This window comes from Pygocentrus nattereri, chromosome 8 (genome assembly GCF_015220715.1).
Source record: "Pygocentrus nattereri isolate fPygNat1 chromosome 8, fPygNat1.pri, whole genome shotgun sequence".
Taxonomy (NCBI): Eukaryota; Metazoa; Chordata; class Actinopteri; order Characiformes; family Serrasalmidae; genus Pygocentrus; species Pygocentrus nattereri.
In genome coordinates this window covers 14,118,828-14,144,431 of record NC_051218.1, presented here as the reverse complement: position 1 = coordinate 14,144,431, position 25,604 = coordinate 14,118,828, and the positions used below count along the sequence as shown (strand labels likewise).

At 41.9% G+C, this 25,604-nt stretch overlaps 1 protein-coding gene across 2 annotated transcripts; it reads left to right on the top strand.

Moving 5' to 3' along the window:
• Positions 1-5,354: 5,354 nt before the first annotated feature.
• On the top strand, positions 5,355-18,992 carry smad5 (SMAD family member 5). 2 transcript variants are annotated; one of them, XM_017690001.2, is made up of 8 exons: positions 5,355-5,509; positions 8,779-8,838; positions 11,368-12,149; positions 12,947-13,204; positions 14,383-14,493; positions 15,684-15,905; positions 16,187-16,443; positions 16,566-18,992. In XM_017690001.2, the coding sequence occupies exons 3-8, from the start codon at positions 11,747-11,749 to the stop codon at positions 16,707-16,709; spliced, it is 1,395 nt and encodes a 464-aa protein (XP_017545490.1). In that variant the 5' UTR covers positions 5,355-5,509; positions 8,779-8,838; positions 11,368-11,746; the 3' UTR covers positions 16,710-18,992. The 2 variants fall into 2 exon arrangements, with proteins under 2 accessions (XP_017545490.1, XP_037396480.1); XM_037540583.1 differs by lacking the exons at positions 5,355-5,509; positions 8,779-8,838 and having other exon boundaries at positions 8,850-12,149.
• The last annotated feature ends 6,612 nt before the right edge of the window (positions 18,993-25,604 follow it).

Here is a 25,604-nt window from a genome sequence, read left to right as displayed (position 1 = left end):
GAACTTGTAGTGATTCAACAGAGGATAGGAGCTGTGCACTTGGTACTTGGTGGCCCCGCTTTGTGAGTTTGCGTGGTCTACTGCTTTGTGGCTAGTATTTCTCCTAAGCACTTCCATTTCACAATAATAGCACTTACAGTTAACCAGGGCAGATATAATATCACAGAAATTTCCCAAACTGTCTTGTGGCATCTTATGATAGTGCTATGTTTGAAGTCACTGAGCTCTTCAGTATTACACATTCTAGAGGCAGTGCTTGCCTATCAAGATTGCATGGCTATGTCCTTAATTGTATCCATTGTATCAATTGTAACTGTTAGCAATGGGTGACCATTATATTTGTCCTTTATTTAATGTCCATAATTGCCATTTGTAAAAAATATAGACATACAAAATGAAATGTTTTCAGAATAATAAGTGGAGAAAATCATAAGAGAAAATCAAGCTCCACTACTGCTTCAGACTGAATTCTGTCCATCCTTCCACTGTGAGAAGACTACTCAATGCTATGGGTCTCAAAGGACATGTATCAAGAAGATGTTACTAGGAAAAGGAAATAGACAACAAAAAAAGAAAATTTACAAATCAAGCAAAGACTGCTGGTGTTCTTACAACAATGGACTGGCCACCCCGGAGCCCAGACCTCAACACCATCGAATGTGTTTGGGATTAGTTGCAATGTGAGAACACAGCAACCAACTTCTAAGACTGAACTTTGGAGGTAACTTTGGGTGGAAAATATCTCTTTGGATTTCTTGAAAAACTGAAAACAAATGTCTACACAGAAGCCACAATAAAGGCGAAAGGTGGACACACTGAATACCAAAAAAATATTTGATCTCTGATGTTTGCTCAGTGCTGTATGTTTGTAACCTTAGTCATCAAGTCTAAGAAAATACAGGGCTACTAACTCAGTGTTAGCTGTGTGTGTTGGAGGGAGAGTCTTCCTTTGGCCCTTGTTGACATAGAGATGACTTATGGAATCTAGCTCAGTGTGTGAAGCTGTCTGTAATGTGAAACATATGCAGAGTTATTAACACTCGCTATAATGTGGTGTTGGAGTCACCATGTGCCAAACTCCACACTGCTGTTCAAGGAGATTAAAGGAACAAAAACCCATAGGAAACATTAGTTAGAGTCTCAGCAGAATGAAGGTTACAGAAGAAATGTAAGAAATGTAGCCTAAATAAAAGACAGTAAGAGGCAAGGCCATAAAAAGCTTCAAATTGAATCCAACCAATGCCTCATTAGCAGAATTTCATAAGAATTTCATGCAAGTCATAGATTTCCTATTTACTCAACTTTTCAAATGCTGTTGAGCTGTTCTTCTTAGCCAGACGTGACCTCACTGAAGAAAGAAACGGTTTACAATAACAACACCAGGCTGTGTTTGGTTTATCTGCTAGGAAACCTACATAAAAAAGGTGATAAACTGATGAGAACCATCGAGCATCAAAGAATAGGCTTCTCTGCTGTGATTACAATACAGGGGCTCCCCTGTAACAGGCAGAGGCAGATGTTTTTGTTAAGGTCTGAAATTTTCTTCAGCATACATGACCTGTACTACAGCTGCTGCTCTCTGACCTGGCCTTTTACTGTGTGGGCTGTACCCACAATAGCTCCCTTATACTGCAGGCTGGACACCCAGTGAGAGCAGTCTGGAGTTTCAGAGCACCAGGGACTGCAAAACTCACAGGATGAGACTATCATCACAGTCTATATGCTTTTACAGAATTAAGAAAGTTGCTATAACGATAACAGTACCACAGTGATGACTTCTTTTAAGTGGCATCTGTTTGAGTGAATAAACCAATCACAGTGAGTTACAGGAAAAAAGGTGAAATTTCTGCTTATGAAGATTTCTTTAATGAAAAATAACTACCAAAATGGGATTGCTGATCCCAGTTTGATCACATAATACATAAACACATTATAATATTTTTTTTAAGTTTGTTTTTATTTCTTTTTTTTTTTTTCATTAGAGGATGGTTATATTGGATAAACAGTGCAGGATGTAAAACATCCATGGGCATGTAAATCTTCTCACAGTCTATCCAAATTGACATCAAAGGACTGAGAAGCAGACCAGATGTAAGGTTTTCCTATCTCTATCTTGCTGTGTGGCTCCCTATGGAGATGAATTCAGTGCTTTTTAACGCTCAAACCACTCTTCCATGAAAGCAGAACAAAGGTAATGGCTCATTTACAGAGGCCCGACAGTCAGATCCACATGTGATAAGTGTGTTGGACTATAATACTTGAATAGGATACAGTTGAAGTCAGCATCATTCATGGTAAGAATACTAGTAATATAAAAATACAACACAGCATACAATTTTAGAGTTCAGAAGCATCGGTGTTCAAGTAGGCCCTCAACTGCTCGCTAAGGCCCATGTCCTGCTTTGGCAGTGAATTTTCTAGACAAAGACTGTCCCCTGCTGGACACTCATGGAACATTACAAGATACCAGATTACCTTTTATTATCATAGATTTGGAATTTGTATTGTAAATTGCTCTAGCCTACAATTTTATACTGATTTGATTCAACAAATTACATTCTGTGCCAAATGGGCTATATGTGCCCATGTTGTGTAACCACCAGCTTTGGTCTCACTGTATATCACTATAGATCTACAGCTGAATGTAGATGCTGTAAAAATTATTTTTAAAAAGTCTGAATGAGGCTGATGTGAAGGTCACTGTGTTACAACGCCATGGCAACATATGCTTTTTCATTTACAAACAGGCCTTAAAAGGGGGATACCACCACTTTTTCAAACTGTCTGCGTAAATGAATCGTTAAATGTAAATTAAGTCATTCAGAGTGGTTTGAAGTAGAATTCTCTGTTCTAGAGAAACTTCCAGAGTCAGAATTGTTCACAGTGGTGGTGATAAGAACCAGACGTCTGATGTGTTAAATGCCTCTAAAAGCTTCATCACAAAAAGCTGTAACACAGAATGGCTATGAATATGCTGCCAGGTGCCTGAGGCACTGTTTTACAATAGTTTTGCGGAAAGTTTTGGCCTAAAACTTTAATTCCGTAATGGCAGAGACGTACATGCAGGCTGTTCTTAGGCAAAACAGTCCTATCACTATTTTACCATTATCAACCTTACGTTACCTATAAGACTTAAAAGATATATTTAGGTTCACTGGTGGTTTTGGGTAGTAAAAAATGGCCTGTATTTTATTGTACACATCAAGAACACTGGTTCCTATCATCACCACTGTGAAGAAATCCAAGTCGGTAAGTTTCTTGATAATGCATCACTTTAAAGTGGTCACCTCAGTGATTAAATTGTGCAGAATGTAATGGATGGATGGACAGACAGACAGACAGACAGACAGACAGACAGACAGACAGACAGACAGACAGACAGACAGACAGACAGACAGACAGACAGACAGACAGACAGATAGATAGATAGATAGATAGATAGATAGATAGATAGATAGATAGATAGATACGGATTTAATGATACCACTATGGCATTTTGCACCAAATGTCAGTCCATGTTGTGCAACCACCAGGTTTCAATATTATACGCCCAAATTAAGCGAATAAAACTGGGTAAATTCCACTTATCAAAACATCGGAAATCACTGGAAATCAGACGGACAGGTACGTAGACAGAAAAACGCGTAAAACAATCTCCAAATTGGTTAAATAAATCAATTAAACAGAATAATGACCTCGTGCGTCTGCGCAGCCTCGCGCCTCCTGATTGGTCGCCCGTCTTGTAGAGTTTTCAAAGCCAGACAGAGTGGAGCCAAAGTGCGTGACGTCACGCAGCTGCAGAACAGCCAGGACGGTCCATTGGAAAAAAGTGCAGACTGAAGGTGTCCTTCCGCCAACACGCCGCTATTCACACACGACTGCTGTAACTCGGCGCGGTGGAGTAATACGAGCAATCAGTCAAATACACTTCTTCTCAAATATTTATTAAAGGCCACAGTTGATATCCGTGGACTACTTACTCAGAAACAGAATGACATTTTACACTTAAGACTCAAAGAATCAAAAATGCCAGCGCATACAGGCCTGCGGGCAAACCTAGTTTAAAAACATCACACAGTCACAGTGGAAGAGTAACCAATTAAATTAATAACACGTTTTAAAAAATGTAAACCATAGCAGCATCTGCGTTAAAGCAAACGTGTTTGACCACCTACTTGACTCAATGTACTCTTCCACTCCTTTAATTAGGCCCCTCAGTAATTCACTCTTTGAAGACTTAAACGCACAGGTTAATTCGTTAGTTAACATAGCTAAATTACAAAAATCTCTTCTGAGTTTTGCTTTCACCACTGTGCAGCAGCAGGTGGAGTAAAATAGCATTGACCAATAATATCACATTTCGCCTCCCTCTCCCGCCACCTCCACCTCCACCTGTCATCGAGAGCAAACACTCTACGATGGCATGTTTCCCTCAGAAATACATCATGGTATGGAGGAAGAATGCATTAAAGTTTCAGACTCATGTTCAATTGACTGAACTGTTATTTTCTGCAAAGCCAAGTTAGACTTGTTTTAACACCAAATGCACAAAATACTGTCGTGATATTTGTCTGTGAAGTGCATCTAGATGGGAATGGGCGGATTGATACTTGCAATCCTGTTGTTTCTTTTTGAGGGTCGATTCTGACATGGAAATATATTCTTTAAGCAGTAAACTGGCTGGGATAAAACACTAAAAATCTGTCTTTTTTATGAAACTTAATGTGTTTTTGAAATTATAAATGCACATGATAGGAACTACTTTTTCCTAGTACCTTCTGTGTCACATAAACACACAGAGATATTCCGCTAAATGGTTCATTTATTTGGTGGTTTATTTAATACTGATGGAAAGGCATTTGTGTGCATTTTTTGATGCACACTAGGTTTTGCTGGATAATTAGAAATAGTTGTGTCTTTCAGCTTTCAACCTAAGACATTGTAGTCGTACAACAGGATCAGGCAAAAAACACTACTGAGCCTTTAGAACTGCAGTGGAACTTCTTTCATCTCTCAGCATGAGAACTGAAGGTGATATTCTTCTCTTTTGGATCCTCGTGATCTAAAGGAAAATGGTAAAACTCCAAAATCAGAGGTGTGACCAATCGAAAAGGAGTAAAGATGCTGAATCCAACAATGTAAAAGAGTAGATTCCTTTCTCCATAAACATACTTAATCACAAGCAAAAGTGTTAGCATTTTAAAATACTCAAAAAAAAATTTGTATTTGAGTACATGCGACTCAGTAAACGCAGCTAGTTTCAACCCACCTCTGATCCCTACCTACACCAGCTAGCAAATAAGACTGAGACCCAGCAGAGAGAGCGACTGTCAAATGGGCGGATGGATATGGACTGAGGTTCTTCGGCTCCAGTCTCTTTGACGCCAGGGCAGCAGAGACGAGGAGCGGGGGAAAGACGGATAGAAAAAAAGGGAAAAAAAAAACCTCCTTCATGTTGGTGTTAGTAAAACAGAGGAAAGGTCGAGGAGCGGTACGACATTTATCAAAGGTATGCAATCTTTTGATAATCCACCAGCAGACAAACAAGTTTGGAAGGCTCTTAAACCAGTTTATTTGACCCGGGATGGCTAGTTTGTTGGGCTGTTTTCCGCAGGGGGCGGGTGGCGGGGTGTCGAGAAGTGATTGAAAAAGTTTTCCCTGGCTAGCTGGCTAATTCTTTTTGTGCTAATGTGTCGCCGGGCTGCTTTGAAATAAAATATATGACCCAGAAATCTCTTTTTACGGAACATGTTGTGTAGATGTTTTTAGTCATACTGCAGCTTGTCGTTTATTTGACTCTGTAAACGGTGGCCCGCAAAGTTTTCACGTTAACTGAGGTGCTAACCCTGCTAACAGCTAGCCAGCACCAACTTTGGGAACAACGAACTCCGTTAGTTAGCTTACTAGCCAGCTTGTTCGCAGCTAGCCCGGCTGGCTAATTGCATACCGTTGTTGCCCGGTTAGAAAGCGAGTTTGGAGCGGAGGGGATAAAACTGTGAACCCCGTTTAATAGCCTCGTCGGCGGCGGCTGTTTGTGTGAAGTAGCGTTACAGTGCCGATGATGTGAGGCAGCAGCTCGAGTACAAGCTGAGCTGCAGATGCGTGTCGTGGCGTGTCTTCTTGGCCGCTACTGTTTGATAGCCAGTAAACTTAGTCATGGATGGTTTTATTAAGTTAGAAGAGTTATATCTACCTCATATTATCACGACTCAATCCGGTTTGGCATGTCTAACTTAAACCCAAGCGCTGCAGGCATATCTGTGCTGTACACATACAGTCGTGTATGCAGTTGAGCATCATAAGAAAGAGAAATATGCCTTTCATACCAACAGACTACAGCGACATCAGCCTCACTGCTGAAATGGGTGATATGGATATTATTCAACAACCTCTGACCAGTACTCAACTTAACAATAACATCTACAGCAGCGTTTGTGTTATTCGTGCTCTTTTGTGACTATATACTATATAACTATATAAACTATATAATCTATGATTTATTTATGTAGCTTTGTTGGTCGTTCTATATTTGGCAATGACTTTACCTTGAAAAGAGTAATCGTCGTTTTAAAAATGGTTTACATCTGTAGCTAACATCAGTGGTTGTCCTCTGATACTGATAAAATGTGTGTAGATGCACTCTTAATGGCAATAGCTTGCTTTCCTAACCTTACCGCTGTGCAGATAGCTTATCTCTGTGCTGTACACACACAGCCCCGTCTAGGAGTTCATCAGTTTAAATATTGCCTAATCTTACTACATGCTGTCTGATGCGTGTTACACATACAGACCCGGGCTTCTCAAACACACACGCAGGCTGTTTTGCATTAAAAGGCTCAGAAGCGAAACTGACAGGCCAAATGAGAGAGTGATCCAAAATCAGACTGGTTATGGCGCACCCAGCCAGTGTTTGGGTTTGTTGGTCTTGGCTGGAAAGTGTTGGGCTTTGGTGACCTCAGTACATCCCAAGGCACGGTCAACATATTCAGGATTTAAAGACAGATATAGGTAGTAGTGGGCAATATGGAAATTTCATTATTATCGTGATAAGTTATGAGCTCACTGTGGATCCCGTCACTACTTAAAGAACAGTTTACAACTGCAATGAGAGCGTGATTTGTTCTTTTTCTCTAGTGGACAGGTAACTAGTGCAGTTTTAAAAAATGGCAGTACTCTGGGTTTTTTCTTTTTTCTGGTCCAATTTATCAAACCTCAGATTGTGGGAGTGGGCTATGTAACAATATTTTCTAAGTATTGTGGTAATTTACAGTACAGATTTTTAAAAGCACATTCATGGGTGTTGTCATGGGTATCACTACTTAAAGAACACTGTCCAACTGGATGTTTCTTTGTAAAGAGTGCAGTTGAGTTGAATTCAGTGCAGCACAATGTGTGAAACATCAAATAACAATCACTGTGCTCATAGTCTTTGACTACCAAGCCACTGCTGTGAATATCATTTCAGTGGCATGTCTTTAGTGCAGGTCTTTTGGAGAAATCATTTATGAGGGTTATTTTAAGCGTGCTGAACTGGTTGTGTGAAATCGATTTATTGGCTGCTTTAAGGTTTAAAGAAGACGAGACAAAGTTCTGTTGTAAGGAATCGGGGAGAAACCCAAACACATTCATTTATAACGTGCTGTCATTGATTTAAGTACACTGTGGTCATTTACTTACTGGTTTGAGCAGATCCTTCTCTTTAACCTGGCACAAGCAGCCTGGGTTTCAGGTGATGTGAACATATAGCAATGCACTTGAAGTTTAGCTCTGAAGGATAAAATAACCCAAACGAATTACAATTTCAATGTCAAAGTCAATGTTACACACGTTGTGAGTAGGACTGGGATATCATGATTGGTATAGTTGCTGAAATATATCCTGTATATTAGGACTGTACTAATTGACAGCTTTTGGGTTAACTTTCTTTTGGGTTCTGAGGTTAAATTCATGTTGATTTGGAGGTGTAATACAATACAATGTCAGTTGTTGTTATATTCTGTAGAGGTTTACTCAAATTTTATTTCCTAACAAAACAGAGTATGTCATTCTGCAACTGAACTGTAAATGATACAAAATCTGAACTGTTTCATCTATTTTCAATTCCCTCTCACCTCCCCTGTAATTAAATTTCAACAAAACAGAAATATAAATGTCAGAAAAGCACAATTAAAATATGCATTGGATACTAAACTTAAATCGCATCAGTAACTTTTTTTATTTGTATTATGGATTTTACCAAAATCTTCAAAGATGCTTGAAGAAGGGTACATCAGTATTGTAGCTTAAATTTCAGTGCACTGTTTCGGATGTTCAGTTGCAGTTTTTGTTTTAGTTTTATAGTTTTTGTAAAAATCCTTCCCAGGTTTTTGTTCCAACTCCATGGAGAGCTCTGCTGGTGGTTTGATCCTAACTAGAGAAGCCAGGCTGTTGGAATGAAATCCTGGGAAGGATTTTTACTTTCTGGACTTGAATTTTCCACCTCTGAGTTTTTGTTTGTTTACTTCAACGTATGTTCATTTTTGTCCATTTCTTGTTACTCTACTGAACTGATACTTTTACCAGACATTGCAAATGACCAGGTGTTTTACACACAGGTGGTCATTTTCTGCTGTTGAAATGTTGTTTTAGATGATTTTTAGATGATATTTAGACAGGGCACTTTGCGTTTTAACGAATGTGTTAATGTCTTAATTCAAGGCATAAATGAAACATAATGACTTTTCTCCAAGCCATTGGTGGGTTAATGTGCTGTTATTGCTTTCCTTTTGTTATCAATAGACTTTTCTGTCTCCAGTGAACGTCTCTGGGTACCTGAAATAACATCTGATTTCAAGTAAAGTAAGTAGTATCTCTCTTGTGTATGTTTAGTGAATGTGCTTTTTACATTTCTGTTATTCTTTTAGGCTTTCTTTGTCCCTGTTGCAAGAATGTTGAAAGATATATGTTAAAGGGTTTGGCTCCTGATGCAGAAAATTCAGGAGTAAGCTTATAAGGTAATCGTCCGAAATAGACTCTTTTGGAAGATACTCTTCTGCGTTCAGTCCCAAAAGGGTAGTAGAACAGTAATCATTACTGCATTGTGAAAAAAGGGGCTGCCCCATTTGTAAGGATGATGTAAGTCTTCAGGGACATGGGGCTGTATGGTGTCAAGACTAATAAAACAAAGCCCATTAAACCCCACTGCACCTCAGCTGTACATGGGTGTGACATCTCCCCATTATTTTTATTTTTTGCGAAGCCAGTTATGAAGATCTTGTGCTCAGAGAGAGATCGCGTAGCACAGATGTTTGCTCGTGTCAGGGCTTTATATGTGTTTTGTCTGGGCCATGCTTGGCCTGCACTCAGTCAGTTATGCTCATTTTTTACATAATGATGGTAGGGCTGCATTTACAACTGCGAGCCTTATTTTTTTCCAACACCATTAAGGTTTCTGTAAGGCCTACTCCGGTAGATGAGCTTTAGCACAGTGGGAAGTCGTCCATGAAGACTGGAAAAATCAGTAGAGGTAAATGCCTTTGACTGGCTTTCAATCAGAAAATGTAAGGGTAAAGAACATAAGAGGTGGACAGCTATTGTAGGCTGTATTTAGTGTGTTTGTTCTAGGCTATAGGCAGTGGGTTTATGTGTAGAGCTTTTGCATTTGTATATCTAGAAGCCATGTCCTATGCCTCCTGTAGTAAAGGTTATTGTATTACTGTCATCAGACACGCACGATTAAAGCTTCACTGTGGTTGGAACAAAAATCTAGATCGTTGAAGTGTTCGTTGCTGCTGATAAGGAGGGCTTTAAATATGAAATGTGTTGAATAAAACACATTAAAAACCTTAGGTGACTGGACTTATACTGTTGGAAAGTTAAATTTGCACAAAAAAAATAGTCTTTCAATATCAAACGTCTTGTCCAGTTTACTGTCTTTGAGGTAAAAGGAAAATTGCATAATTTCACATTTTCACTGAACCATTGCTTTAATGATTGTAATGCCTGACTTCTCTGATTGCTTCTGCTACCCCTGCAGTGGTCTGCTTGCCAGTGCCCGTGCAGGGGCTGGACAACAGAGGGACAGCCCTGGGTTCTGAGGGGGCTGAGGCAGAAGTGAGAAGAGATGACCTACTTTAGGCAGCTAGAGTACAGAGAGGAGCTGTATCATTCCTGGCTGAGCTGGACTCTGCCGTCTTCTGTCCAGTCACTCAAAAATGTTCCCAAATGATTAATGGTGCTGTTTGCTGTTATAGTGTTGTTTGTAAATGTTAACTACTGCTACCATGTCTTCATGGACCTGGGTGTCCTCTGAATAGTAACCGTTTCTCCTGATGGGTTTGGGCTGATGTTTGGCAGCTGAAGAAGAGGTCAAGGGGAAGGGATGTGGCTACAGGAAGTGGCTCACAGTGGCCTGATATCCTTTTTGTCCTGCTTTGCTCACAACGTTTCCAGCAGCTGGGATCTGTCTGTCCTGCTGACTCGCTCTGAGAGTTCCCTGGGTGGGGCATGGAGAGCCTTTTGCTTACAGATGCAACACAATAGTGCTCTGTTATAGCGCACCACAACACATGGTAAACGGGTACTTCCCAGGCAGCACTTGTCAAAATGAGTGCTTTTTTTTCCTTTTGAAAGACTGAATAGGACTCTCTTGTACATATCATAACAAATATTGGTCTGCCAAACTTTTCAGGTGAAGATATTGTTATAAATGGCATAGATTTTGTAGTCTGTCGTCGAGAATTTAGACAGACAGCTAAATTGCTCCAGGATCTCTAGTATCTTTCTTGTGTCTCAGATTGTTAAACACAATTTCTTAGTAAACTATTTTTGTGTGAGTGAATGTACTTTTTGAGCAATTTATACATAATACGTTGCTGTATTTTTGCTTAACAGCCTTAAAATGGCTGGTCAGTGGTTGTAGTATGAGTAAATGGACCCCAAGATAGAAAAACAAGAATATTAACTGTTAGTGTAGGATCTGTTGAATCAAATGTGGTATTGATTTGAGCGCTTGCACACAGCCGAGCACCACCTTTGTGCAAGCGATCTCAAATCAATGCCACGTTTGATTCAATCAAAATGTGATTTATGACACTCAGTTAAATGATCATCATGCAATATCATATTGAAAATGACTGTATATCCAGGTCTGAATGTTTTGTATCCCTCAACTTGTATTAGCATGATGGTGGAGTTCTTTGTTCACTGCGGTCCTGTGATTTGCATGAGTACATCTGTATGAGAATTGTAGATGATTGTGCTTGTAGTCTTGAGCAATGTTTTGTGCAAGTGTGTCGAGTTGAATTCAAAGACTTTTATGGTGTAAGGAGAATTTCTAAGCAGAAGATTGTATTTGTGGTTTTAATGCAACTTTTCACTGTTTTGCAGGTGCTGTTCCATAAATTTGCCCTTTCCCTGTGCATATCCTGTGTTTAGCATGGATTAGTCCAGCTGCTCTCCATGTGATCTGCAGTTAACCATCAGTTTAAGAGCAGTTGCAAGCATCAGTTCATTCCCTGCTTTGCCCTTTACATCAGTTCTCGAGTGGTTGTGACCCGGTAACACCCCATCCCCCATCCCGCCCCCCCTCCACCGCAGGCCTTCCTGAGCACCAGCAGCTGCGTCCTGCCTCTGTTTCCTGTCCTTGGCTGCGCAAGGCTAAAGCCCCTCCACTCCCTAAATACCCCCTATCATATACACACAAACACAGCCATCCTCCTGGCCCAGTACTGCCTGTCTAGCGGTTCAACTCCCTCTTCCTGGTGTGATGACCTCTATGTCCAGCCTGTTCTCCTTCACCAGCCCAGCGGTGAAACGCCTGTTGGGCTGGAAACAGGGTGATGAAGAAGAGAAATGGGCTGAGAAGGCTGTGGATGCGCTGGTAAAGAAACTGAAGAAGAAGAAGGGTGCCATGGAGGACCTGGAGAAGGCCTTGAGCAGCCCTGGGCAGCCCAGCAAATGTGTGACCATCCCACGCTCTCTAGACGGTCGCCTGCAGGTGTCCCACAGGAAGGGCCTCCCTCACGTCATCTACTGCCGTGTGTGGCGCTGGCCTGACCTGCAGTCCCACCATGAACTCAAGCCCCTGGAGGTGTGTGAATATCCGTTCGGCTCTAAACAGAAAGAAGTATGCATCAACCCCTACCACTACAAGAGGGTGGAAAGTCCTGGTAAGCCCTGACAACTTGGTATCACATGGAGTAAAGCATTTCATGAACAGGTTTTATCAACACAATAAAAGCAAATTTGATTCTCATTAAGAATTTCCAGTTGGGACTATCAAATTCCTCATGCCTCTGAAAGGCCTCCTGATTAGCATAACCTGTGCTGCACTCTGCTCTGAAAAAGCTGTGGATAGGGAGTACTGTATTAAAGTTTTCAAGGACAGATATCACATGACATGTAGGAGACAGAAAACACAGAAACAAGGCTGTTTTGCTTTCACTCTAACTATGAAACCAGAGCTTGCTCGTTGCAATGTATCAGTTGTCATGCATACATGTAGTTGTTAGCAAATTTTAAAGCGTGTATTTGGACATAGTGGGACACACATACTGTTTATAAAAAAGAACATGTATTAATATTTAATATATTTAAATATTAATATTTAATAAACCTGTAATATATTAATGAGTATATAATGCATTTCTTACAAAAACTCTTCTCCAATTCTTGTCCAAAATGTAGTATATATTCATTTGTAGGAAGAGGAGACCTGAAATGATATATTATGCACTTTTTCAACAAAGGCACATTTTTATTTCTCTGATAAAAGGGTTATAATATAAATTGTAATTTTGTAAAGGAATTATAATCTAGCATTAAAATTTCTTGTATGTGTAAAGCCCTCTCCCAGCAATGTGTGTCATGGAAAAAAGGAATTAATGAAAGTGGCATTTTGAGATGAAACCCTTCACACATATATAGAAATGCATTTTATTCACTTTTTTTTCCTCTACACCATCAGTACTTCCTCCTGTGTTGGTGCCTAGACACAGCGAGTTCAACCCCCAGCACAGCCTTCTGGTGCAGTTCCGCAACCTGAGCCACAACGAGCCACATATGCCTCTGAACGCCACCTTCCCGGAGTCCTTCCAGCAGCACAGTGGAGGGGGCTCCTTCCCTATCTCTCCAAATTCACCTTACCCACCTTCTCCTGCCAGTAGCGGCACATATCCAAACTCCCCTGCCAGCTCAGGGCCATCCAGCCCCTTCCAGCTCCCAGGTATTCACATTTGCAGTTCTGTCTGCTCAAAGTATAGTTCACTGCAGCAGAATGTGAACTGTGTTAAAGCAAAAATTAACATCTTCACAAGGAATTTATCAGTTGTTCGTTTTAGTAGCATTACAGGCACTGGAGTGGTATGTAAATATTAAATGAAGCTAAAATGGCATGTATAGAGTGCACTAGGGTTTTCAGTATGTAAATATAACACAGATGAACAGAACTGATCAGATGGGTAAGTTTAATTATTTTGATTTATGTGGTACAAAAAGCTGATGAGTTATGATGGTCAGCTGTACAGTACAGGGCCCTGTCATGAACAATTGAAATGCTAGCTAAGCAGCACAGTAAAGCCCAATGAGATGAATGTGGTGTTGGTGAGTGCCCATCGCTGGGCACAAGCCTGTCCGCTCCCCATTCTGGATCTGTGGGATTTGCTGATGCCTGCATCCGCAGGCTGGGTGCTGTCAGGCGTAAGGAACGCTAATGTTTTATAACGGTCGGAGAGAGAGAGTAAAGCTGCTTTTTATTCATCTCGGTTGCTCAGTTCATTATTGTATCAGCTTTGCCCTTGCAGCCCCTGGCTCATGTGAGACAAGTTTCCTGAGCTTCATGGAGAGTGATGCCAGGGGGTATGTTGAGGGATTATGTAGAACTAGTGGCTATTTATGTTTGACTATACTGATTGTGTTGTATCACTAAGCTAAATGATTGCACTGCATGATGGTACAGAGTTACTTTTAAATAAAGGTCATCTGTCAATTTATTATACGCTCATACATGTACCTCATCATGTCCTGTCTGTATAATGACTGTGTGGATTAAAACAGTGGTAAGTGGAAAGGATGCATGACTGTTTGTGAGCCATATATGGCTTATAGCTATAGCATCTGTTTGTCATGGTAAATTGTTCCTCCCTCCTCAATCAAACTACTTTTTCTCATTTTGATGGAACCAGATCTCCTTGTGGGAAGTGCGATGGGTGATGGGGTGGTTTAGAATGGCTGTTTGATGTCAGAGACTTGTGAAATCAAACACTAAAAGCTTTCCATAATATGTGGGAGGGTTTCCGGTAAAGATCCATTGAAACATTCACTCCAGGGTATTGATGTGGATGAACCATTTGTTGGCAGTGGTGTCTACTTCTAACTGCTTTCTTTGTGGTGTCCTTTTTCTAGCTGATACCCCTCCCCCTGCCTATATGCCTCCGGAAGAGCAGATGGGGCAGGATGGCTCTCAGTCCATGGACACTGGCAGCAGCATGGTGCCTCAGAACATGCCCAGAGGAGGTATGGGTGGCACAACCTCCATTTTTGATGGGCTGCAATCAACCAACTAGCATCCTATCCTCTCACAAAATTGTGTGCTATGGGTTACACTATAATGGTTGTTTGGGTGATTTTATGACTGTGCTTTGTAGTTGATGTAGAGTTGTGCTTGTTTGTTTTAATAGTTTGCTTTGTCTAGTTTATAGAGGTGTGACAATAACAATAGTGCAGAACACATCACGGTGTACAAAAGTGTAACATTGAGTGGCAACATGCATTGTGGAGTTGGGCACCATCAGCTGCGTTCTATTAAGCCATCTAAATTCATTTGAACATCAAAGGTTGCAATGCACCAGCAGTGTTTTATCATTCGTCACAGTCACTCCAGCATCCCAGCTCCAGTCTTGTCAGTCCGATTTGTGTGTGTGTGTGTGTGTGTGTGTGTGTGTACATAAACTTGTGTATATAATTACTAATGATTTTTGGCTTTCAAATTCTGGTCAAAATATTGTGAGCATATTAAATTGTAAATCAGCATCATTAAATAAATCTACATGGGAGCTGAGTGTACACTGGGGGTGGGCAATTAGAAAATATTTATCGTTAATATGATAGACACTTTGAGCTATTTTGACCATATGATGCATATCACTGTTTTATTACACGGAGAGAATAATTGCTCCAGTCTATTTGGATTAAGTGCAGTATATTACTGCTTTTGAAACAAAACGTTTTTTCAGTTTTTTTGACAATTTGAAAATGTCTGTTGCCCTTGATTGTATGTAAATCTTACAATGTGTAAACCAGAAGAAATGACCCAAAATTACTTGGTAAATGTGTTACATTGATGTACTTTACTTTTAAAATATGTCTTTCTCATGTAAATATCTTTTTGGAGATTTGAGGTTTTGTTCTGACAGCAGCGATATGAAACTTTGAATACAAGCATTGTTAAATGTGGAACCACTATTGCTTGCTTGCTTGCTTGCTTGCTTGCTTATTTATTTATTTATTTATTTATTTCGTTCCAACTTATCAATCTCCAGAAAAACTAAATATCATGATGCATATTGTACAAAGACTTCTTTCAAGGATCATAGTTTATATTTTTGCCGTATCTTTTGCGCCCTTGCTAGTTCATGTTGCAAATCATTAATATATCCAGCATTGTAAATTTCACTGCCCTAAACTGTACTTTGTCCTCCCATCAGATGTGCAGCCTGTCGAGTACGAGGAGCCCAGCCACTGGTGCTCCATTGTGTACTATGAGCTGAATAATCGTGTGGGTGAGGCTTACCATGCCTCCTCAACCAGCGTGCTGGTGGATGGCTTCACTGACCCATCCAATAACAAGAACCGCTTCTGCCTGGGCCTGCTCTCCAACGTCAATCGCAACTCCACCATTGAAAACACCCGCCGCCATATTGGCAAAGGTATGCGCAAAGTTAAGGATGTTCTCCAGCAAGTGTGTTTTGCTCTTTTTCTGCGCTCAGGCGAAGTTGAAAAGCTCAGTGGTTCTATGCTTCTTTTTTTTTTTCCTTTCTTTTTTCATTCAAATCCAATTATGTAGTGATTTTCGATTTCATTAATTCAAGAGCTCAGCTACTAATAGCAAATTAAAACTCATTTCATAATCACTGCCAATTAAAACATTTTCTTGGTTCCTATTTGATTTCTAAAAAAATGTTTTCTTTTTACCTTTGTCAATTCACAGGAGTCCATCTGTATTATGTTGGAGGGGAGGTGTATGCTGAGTGTTTGAGCGATACCAGCATTTTCGTCCAGAGCAGGAACTGCAACTACCACCATGGTTTCCACCCCACCACTGTCTGCAAGATCCCCAGTGGCTGCAGCCTCAAGATCTTCAACAACCAGGAGTTTGCCCAGCTCCTCGCTCAGTCTGTTAATCATGGCTTTGAGGCTGTCTATGAACTAACCAAGATGTGTACCATTCGCATGAGCTTTGTAAAGGTATTTTTCCAGTTAATATAGCACTTACGGAATGTAAATAATTCTTCATTTTTAAACACCCTTTTTTTTTCCTCGTACAAGTTTATAACGTGTCAACTATATTCGGTATTCTCTTTCATCAGGGTTGGGGGGCGGAGTATCACCGACAAGATGTGACCAGCACTCCCTGCTGGATAGAAGTTCATCTGCATGGTCCACTCCAATGGCTGGACAAAGTACTGACTCAAATGGGCTCTCCTGTGAACCCCATCTCTTCAGTTTCCTAATGATGGGCCCTTTGTGGGATGGGAGGATCATATGTGGATTTTTTTTTAATTGCTTTTTTTTTCTCCAATTTTGAAAGAAAAGGAGGTCTTAAGGGCTGAACTGTTTACACTACCTGCAAAAGGGCTGTGGAACCCTGAAGCAGTCAGAACGATGAGAAAAAAAAACTGAGGCTACAAGCACATTTAGCAGAAGAACATTCTAGGCGGTGGCATACAATGGACTAACTACTGCTTTAGCAATTGCCTTCATGTTTGTTTTAAAATTATGCTTGTATGAGTGATTTTTTTTTTTTTTTTTTTTTTTTTTCTCTATCTGTAGGTAATCTTGTAGTTGAATGAATCTGAAATAATTTCATGTATCTTTACTTCACCTTACATCAGTGAAAATGACAACCTTTGATTCTATAAGAATCTTTTTACTTGCTATGTTGTCTAATCCCATTTATTCTCAAGTAAGACAGTCTCTCTTATGTTTACTATTAGACTCGGCTCACTACAGTTGTTTCCTTTTTATAGCTTTTATTGCCTTTAGGCAAAACACAAAGTTACTGCTTTTAAATAAAGTCTCTTTATCTGATAAAATTCAGGTGCCTTTTTTAGCTGGGTTGCTACTTTTTTGCTGAGGAGTTTGTAGCTTATGTATTAATCAGCTGAGAAACAAGAATTTACCTTTCACTTTATACTGTAACCTACATGGGTAAGTAGAGGATAAATAGTACCATTTTTGTTCTACTTCACTGAATATTGTATTCATTGAATTTGAGTTCAGTTCAGATTAAACCAACCGTAAAATGAAGCCATGACTCTCCTGTGTGCTTGTTACAAGTGTAAACCTGGAGACTCACACCAAAGTGGACACTCTTGACTGTCATTTGGTGCCCTCCACTGGACAAAAGCAGCAGTGGAGAGGTTGGTGATCATTATAGGGTCCTGCTGTTGGAAGTTGATGTCTGCACTCACTAGTCACTTTATTAGGTACACATGCATTGTATCAGTGCTCAGTGTCTATTTTATGAGGTCTGTTTATCATTTATACACTTTGTAGTTCTACAATTATGGATTGTAGCCCATCTGTTTCTCATTTGCTAATTCTGCATTTACCCTGACCACCACAAAGCAGATATTATTTGGGTGGTGGGTCATTCTCAGTACAGTAATGGATCACACACAGCCCTGTTGCTGGAGTTTTAAACAGCTCACTGGTGCTCAGCCAGCAGCATCCTCTGGCCTGCTGATGAAGGACTAGAGGCTGACTAACAAACTTTGCAGCAACAGGTGAGCTGTTGTCCTTGACTACGTCTACAAGGTGTGCCAACTAGGTAGGTGTGTTTAATAGAGTGGACAGTGAGTGGGCACAGTGTTTAAAAACTCCAATATCACTGCTGTGTCTGATCTATTCATCCCAACACAACACATGCTAATACTCCACCACCACGTCAGCGTCGCTATAGTGCTGAGAATGATCCACCACCCAAATAATACCTGCTCTGTGGTCCTGCGTATCCTTTTTATTCAGATTTTTTTTTTCTTTTGACCAAAAAAATGATGCAGAGAAACATGGATTACAATATGTAATTGTAGAACTACAAGGTTCTTTTGTATGGTACATGGAGCACAAAACAGACAATGAGTGCAGATGCAAGTGGCCAGTGAGTGTATATGTACTTGTATACAAACAAAAACCCAAGTTAAGTGGCATTGAAGCAGACCGTATTGTTTCAACTCGACACTTTGTCTAGGGAAAATATACCTCATACACTACTTTTGTGACTGCTGTCAATTCTTACAGATCATCGCTGTTAAAATAAATGTCCATTTTAATTGTTTTTTTTTTCCAGGTCATTTGAACACAGCACCTGTCCTTTACAAAATTATATGATAAATGGACCAACAGAATTGGCCCAAACTTGCTCTCATCTAAAATGTTATTTAAAATAATGTCAACTAAGTATATAATGTTTTTTTTATTGAAGATGCTTGTGTTTTTTGTTTGGTTTTTGGGGGGAAAGAAAACGTGTATACTGGATTTTGTAGCATCACCCAGCTAAACAGAAAACAATATCAAATCAAGATTATTTTTTACAACTCTTTACTAGCCAGTGCCAGTGTAGTGACAAAACTAAAGAAAAAGCTGCAAGAAAGCTCCTTGACTTTTGAAGTGGTTTGCATGAACACGTAGAGCAATCTTGGATCTAAGGAGTTTTTGGAAAGAATAACGAATAACATTTGGTGTACAATGTAAATAGTTTTATTTCCCTAATAAAAGTGGCATTAATCACAATACAGCACTGATATGTCTCATGTTGAAAGCCCATGCCCAGCAATGTATATCATATATTATATCATATATATATATATATATATATATATATTCCTTCCTAACAATTTTTAGCACATTATACACGTCTCATTGAAGAGAAAGGTGTTAAAACTATTACCCCTAACTACAGCAAGTTGGCAGTATTCAGTCCAAAACTGCCACCAAAAAGATAAAACTGTCCTTACAAGTAACAAAATACATTGTATGCTGTATTGAATGAGATACCTTGCATCTCCTTTTTTGTATTTTTTCTTTCATTAACTGTCTTACTTTGAAATTTCATGATGAATCGGTAAATAGAAACTGTCCGAAATGACTTGGAACTCATTAACTTTCATTAAAAGTTAAGAATTTCAAAAAATACATGCTGTGCGGTTAAATAAATGTCAGAACAAATTGTAGGTCAAAAGTACCTAACATATACAGTATGTAATACATTTCAAGTGTAATAAACATTTTTTTTTTCAAAAATTCAAAATTTACTTGTAAATAAAATTAAGAACATTACATGTAATCAATGAATAAATAAAATTAGATGATTATTCAAGGTCTACAAAATTTCAACAAGAAGTAGAACAAATTATGTGACAATTTCCATCATAAATGTCATTAACATAGTTGCTGAAAGTGCATTTTTGACTTCATAGCCCCAGTTTCGTTGTAAATACTACACTGCTCAAAAAAATAAAGGGAACACTTAAACAACACAATATCATCATCATCATCATCATCATCATCGTTGCCCGCTAGTCCAAACAGGGTGGCGGTAGCAGTTGGGAGAGCAGAGAATCCCAGATGACCCTGTCCCCCGCAACTTCCTCCAGCTCATTCCCGGGGACCCCAAGCCGCTCCCAACTTGGAGACATAATCCCTCCAGCGGGTCCTAGGGCGACCCCGGGGTCTTGTCCCGGTAGGCCGTGCCTGGAACACCCCCACCGGGAGGCGTCCAGGGGGCATCCGGATCAGATGCCCGAACCACCTCAGCTGGCTCCTCTCAATGCGGAGGAGTAGCGGCTCTACTCTGAGCTCCTTCTGGATGACCGAGCTCCTCACTCTATCGCAGAGCGTGTAGCCCGCCACCCGACGAAGAAAGCTCATTTCCGCCGCTTGTATTCGCGATCTCGTTCTTTCGGTCATTACCCACAGCTCATAACCATAGGTGAGGGTTGGGATGTAGATCGACTGGTAAACAGAGAGCTTCGCCTTTTGGCTCAACTCCACTACAGTCCGGTACAGTGACCGCATTACTGCTGCCGCCTGTCCCAGCCTACGGCCGATCTCACAATCCCTCTTCCCGTCACTCGTGAACAAGACCCCAAGATACTTAAACTCCTCCATCTGGGGCAGGTCCTTTCCCCTTATCTGGAGTGGGCATGCCATCCTTTTCCGGGCCAAGAGCATGGACTTGGAGGTGCTGATCCGCATACCAACCGCTTCACACTCAGCTGCAAACCGCTCCAGCGAGCGTTGGAGGCATCCATGTGATTCCGCCAAAAGAACAACATCATCTGCAAATAGCAGAGACGCCACCCTCCTGCCTCCACACATAATGCCTTCCTGACCCCGGCTACGCCCTGACACTCTGTCCATGAATATCACGAACAAGAGTGGAGACAGAGCACAACCCTGGTGAAGTCCAACGCTAACCCTGAAAGAGTCTGACTTAATGCCAAGTATACGGACACAGCTCTCACTCCGGGAGTACAGAGATTGGATAGCCCGGAGTAGTAGCCCCAGCACCCCATACTCCCGGAGGACCTCCCACAAGATATCTCGAGGAACGCGGTCATAAGCCTTCTCCAATCCACAAAACACATGTAGACTGGGTTGGCAAACTCCCATGCCCCCTCAACAATCTGTGAGAGGGTGAAAAGCTGATCCATTGTTCCACGGCCGGGACGGAATCCACATTGTTCCTCCTCAATGTGAGGTTCAACTATCGGTCAGAGTCTCCTTTCCAGCACCTTTGCATAGACTTTCCCAGGGAGGCTGAGCAGTGTGATACCCCGATAATTGGTACACATCCTCCGGTCCCCCTTTTTAAAAATAGGGACCACCTGCCAGTCCAAGGGTACTGTTCCCGAGGTCCATGCAATATTGCAAAGGCATGTTAGCCATGACAGCCCCACAATATCCAGAGCCTTAAGCATTTCTGGATGAATCTCATCCACCCCCGGTGCCTTACCACTGAGGAGCTTACCAACTACCTCAGTGACCTCCACCAGGGAAATGGAACTTGACACCCCAGAAGCCTCTGGCCCCTGACGTGAGGGAGGCACGTCTCCCGGATTAAGAAGTTCCTCAAAGTGCTCCTTCCACCAACCGACAATATCCTCATTTCAGAGTTTATCCTCAAGTCAGAGTTTCTCCACCCTTGCCGAATACAGCTTGAGCGCAGCCGCCCCGACCCCTCCTGAGTCGCCGGGCAGTTGTCCAGAACCTCTTTGAGGCAGAACGAATGTCTTTTTCCAAGGCCTCACCAAACTCCTCCCATGGCCTGGATTTTGCTTCTGCCACCGTTGCAGCTGCCACCTTTTTTGCCTGTCGGTACCTATCTGCTGAATCGGGAGTCCTTCGGGCCAACCAGTCCCTAAAGGCCTCTTTCTTCAGCTTGACGGCCACCCTCACCACCGGTGTCCACCAGGAGGTTCTTGGGTTACCGCCCCGACAGGCACCCACAAGCTTTTGGCCACAGCTACGCCTGGCAGCTTCCACAATGGAGGTTTTGAACAAGGTCCATTCAGAGTCCATGTCCCCTACCTCCTCCGGGACGTGAGAAAAGCTCTCCCGGAGGTTCGAGTTGACATCATTCCGAACAGGGGCCTCTGAAAGTCGTTCCCAGCACACCCTCACTATTCGCTTGGGCCTACCAGGTCTGACCATCAGTCTTCCCTGCCATCTGATCCAACTCACCACCAGATGGTGATCAGTTGACAGCTCAGCACCTCTCTTCACCCTAGTGTCCAGAACATATGTCAGATGAAACGACAACAAAGTCGATCATTGACCTTTGACCCAAGGAGCTCTGGTACCATGTACACTTATGAACATCCTTGTGTTCGAACTTGGTGTTCGTTATGGACAATCCATGCCTGGCACAGAAGTCCAATAACAACTCACCATTCGGGTTTAGATCGGGCAGGCCGTTCTTCCCAATCACGCCTCTCCAGGTCTCCCAGTCACTGTCAACGTGAGCATTGAAGTCTCCCAGTAGAACTATGGAGTCTGTAGGCGGGACCCTTTCCAGAACCCCGCCCACTCGCTCCAGGAAGGCCAAATACTCTGACCTGTTGTTTGGTGCATTAATTCGCATTGAGGCGACCCTCTCGTCCACCGGGACAAACTCCAACTGCCTGGTCACCAGCCGGGGACTTGTGAGTATCCCCACACCCGCCCGGAGCCTCTCACCCTGTGCAACCCCTGAGTAGGAGAGAGACCAACCCCTATCCAGGAGTTTGGTTCCAGAGCCGACACTGTGGGTGGAGGTGAGCCCAACTATATCTAGTTGGTACCTCTCAACCTCTGCACAAGTTCTGGCTCCTTCCCCCCCAGTGAGGTTACATTCCATGTACCAAGAGCTAGTTTCTGCTGCAGGGGCCTAGGTCAACTAGGGCCTCCCCGCAATCTCCCACTGCCAAAATGGCACTGCACCGCTCCCCCATGCTGGACCTTGCGGGTGGTGGGCCCACATGGCCTCCCCACGTTGCCTCTTTGGGCTGAGCCCGGCCGGATTATGTGGGCTGCCCGGTCACCAGGCGCTCACCGTGGAACACTACCCCCAGGCCTGGCTCCATGGGTAGGTCCCAGTGACCCTTTCCCGGGCAGGGTACACGATTTTTTAGACCACACAAGCCCTTCCGCCACGACAAAGCCCCGATCCAAAAAGGGAAAACAACACAATATAACTCCAAGTAAATCAAACTTCTGTGAAATCAAACTGTCCACTTAGGAAGCAACACTGATTGACAATCAATTTCACATGCTGTTGTGTGAATGGAATAGACAACAGGTGGAAATTATTGGCAATTAGCAAGACACACTCAATAAAGGAGTGGTTCTGCAGGTGGGGACCACAGACCACTTCTCAGTACCTTTCTGCTTTCTGGCTGATGTTTTGGTCACTTGTGAATGTTAGTGGTGCTTTCACACTCGTGGTAGCATGAGACGGACTCTACAACCCACACAAGTGGCTCAGGTAGTGCAGCTCATCCAGGATGGCACATCAATGTGAGCTGTGGCAAGAAGGTTTGCTATGTCTGTCAGCATAGTGTCCAGAGGCTGGAGGCGCTACCAGGAGACAAGGCCAGTACACCAGGAGACGTGGAGGAGGCCGTAGGAGGGCAACAACCCAGCAGCAGGACCGCTACCTCCGCCTTTGTGCAAGGAGGAACAGGAGGAGCACTGCCAGAGCCCTGCAAAATGACCTCCAGCAGGCCACATATGTGCATGTGTCTGAACAAACGGTTAGAAACCGACTCCATGAGGATGGTATGAGGGCCCCGACGTCCACAGATGGGGGTTGTGCTCACAGCCCAACACCGTGCAGGACGCTTGGCATTTGCCAGAGAACACCAGGATTGGCAAATTCACCACTGGCGCCCTGTGCTCTTCACAGATGAAAGCAGGTTCACACTGAGCACATGTGATAGACGTGATAGAGTCGGAGTCTGGAGTCGCCGTGGAGAGCGATCTGCTGCCTGCAACATCCTTCAGCATGACCGGTTTGGCAGTGGGTCAGTAATGGTGTGGGGTGGCATTTCTTTGGAGGGCCGCACAGCCCTCCATGTGCTTGCCAGAGGTAGCCTGACCTCCATTAGGTACCGAGATGAGATCCTCAGACCCCTTGTGAGACCATATGCTGGTGCAGTTGGCCCTGGGTTCCTCCTAATGCAGGACAATGCTAGACCTTATGTGGCTGGAGTGTGTGAGCAGTTACTGCAGGATGAAGGCATTGAAGCTATGGACTGGCCCACCCGTTCCCCAGACCTGAATCCGATTGAGCCCATCTGGGACATCATGTCTCGCTCCATCCACCAACGCCACGTTGCACCACAGATTGTCCAGGAGTTGGCGGATGCTTTAGTCCAGGTCTGGGAGGAGATCCCTCAGGAGACCATCCGCCACCTCATCAGGAGCATGCCAGGCATTGTACGGAGGTCATACAGGCATGTGGAGGCCACACACAACACTTAGCCTCATTTTGACCTGTTTTAAGGACATTACATCAAAGTTGGATCAGCCTGTAGAGTTTTTCCACTTTATTTTTGTGTGTGACTCCAAATCCAGGCATCCATTGGTTAATAAATTTGATTTCCATTGATTTTTGTGTGATTTTGTTGTCAACACATTCAACTTTGTACAGAACAAAGTATTCAATGAGAATATTTCATTCATTCAGATCTAGGATGTGTTATTTTAGTGTTCCCTTTATTTTTTAAAACAGTGTATATCGCTGTTGTCAGAAGAAAACCTTGTATCTCCAAACTGGTCATTTTACAGGTCAAGGAAAAAACCTACTTTACTTTTAATGGAAGTCAATGGAACCAGACTTTTTTCCCCATGTCATTTTGGGTCATTTCTTTTGGTCCATTCGTCATTAAATTTATACACAGTGTAAAGGGCAACCACCAGTTTCAAATTATATCAAAAACTTCAAAAATGGAGATACAAGGTTTTCTTCTGACAGCAGTGATATGCTGGAGAACTGAGACAAAACAACACAGATCTGCACAGCTGTACAATCAGGCTACACATTGAGAATTGAAAAAAAAAATATATATATATAATAGTTTATTTAGTCAATTAAGCAAAACGCATGGAAATGTTCCCCGTGACCCTGAGGGAGAAGCGGCTTAGAAAATGGATGGATGGATGGATGGATACTGGGCATTCATAATTGCAGTGAAAGTGTTAGTACACATCTGTAAATTAGTAACTAAATATCCTACATTTTTACCAGAGGGCCCCTCAGGCTGTTTTTGTTACTGTGACTTTAAGGCTGAGATATGCAAATAACCTTTCTACTGATTGGTTTGCCTGTAGTGTGCCTCATTCAAAAAGCAGTTCTGTTCACATTCTGTAACTTCAGCATTAATGGGCAGTGCTTAACTGCTGGAAATTATAAAGTGGATGTATGTAAATATGTTGTTTTTCATGATATCACTTAAACAATTCAAATCGTAAATTAGTTTGCACTGTCTGGGGAGAAATAGAGAATTTAAAAAATTTTTATAATGCTTCCATGCTGCATCACACTGCCTAAAACTACTACTACAATTTTCTTTCTCTCCAAAAAAGCAAAAAGAAATGGATAAATTATTATGGATGAACTTACAAAGTTTGGATAACGCATATTATTCAATTCTTGCTCAATAATCAATGATATGTAGGTCCTATTACAACTAATGGAAAACTGGTATTTGGATTTTTTTATTATTTGTTTTAAACACAGAACACAATACCAAACAGCACAGTGTTTACACTGAAGAGAAACGTCACTACTTTAACATCAGAGTTTTACACGTGAAGGTTTGACAAATGATGAAATGTGTCCAATATCTTGTGCAAGCTTACCG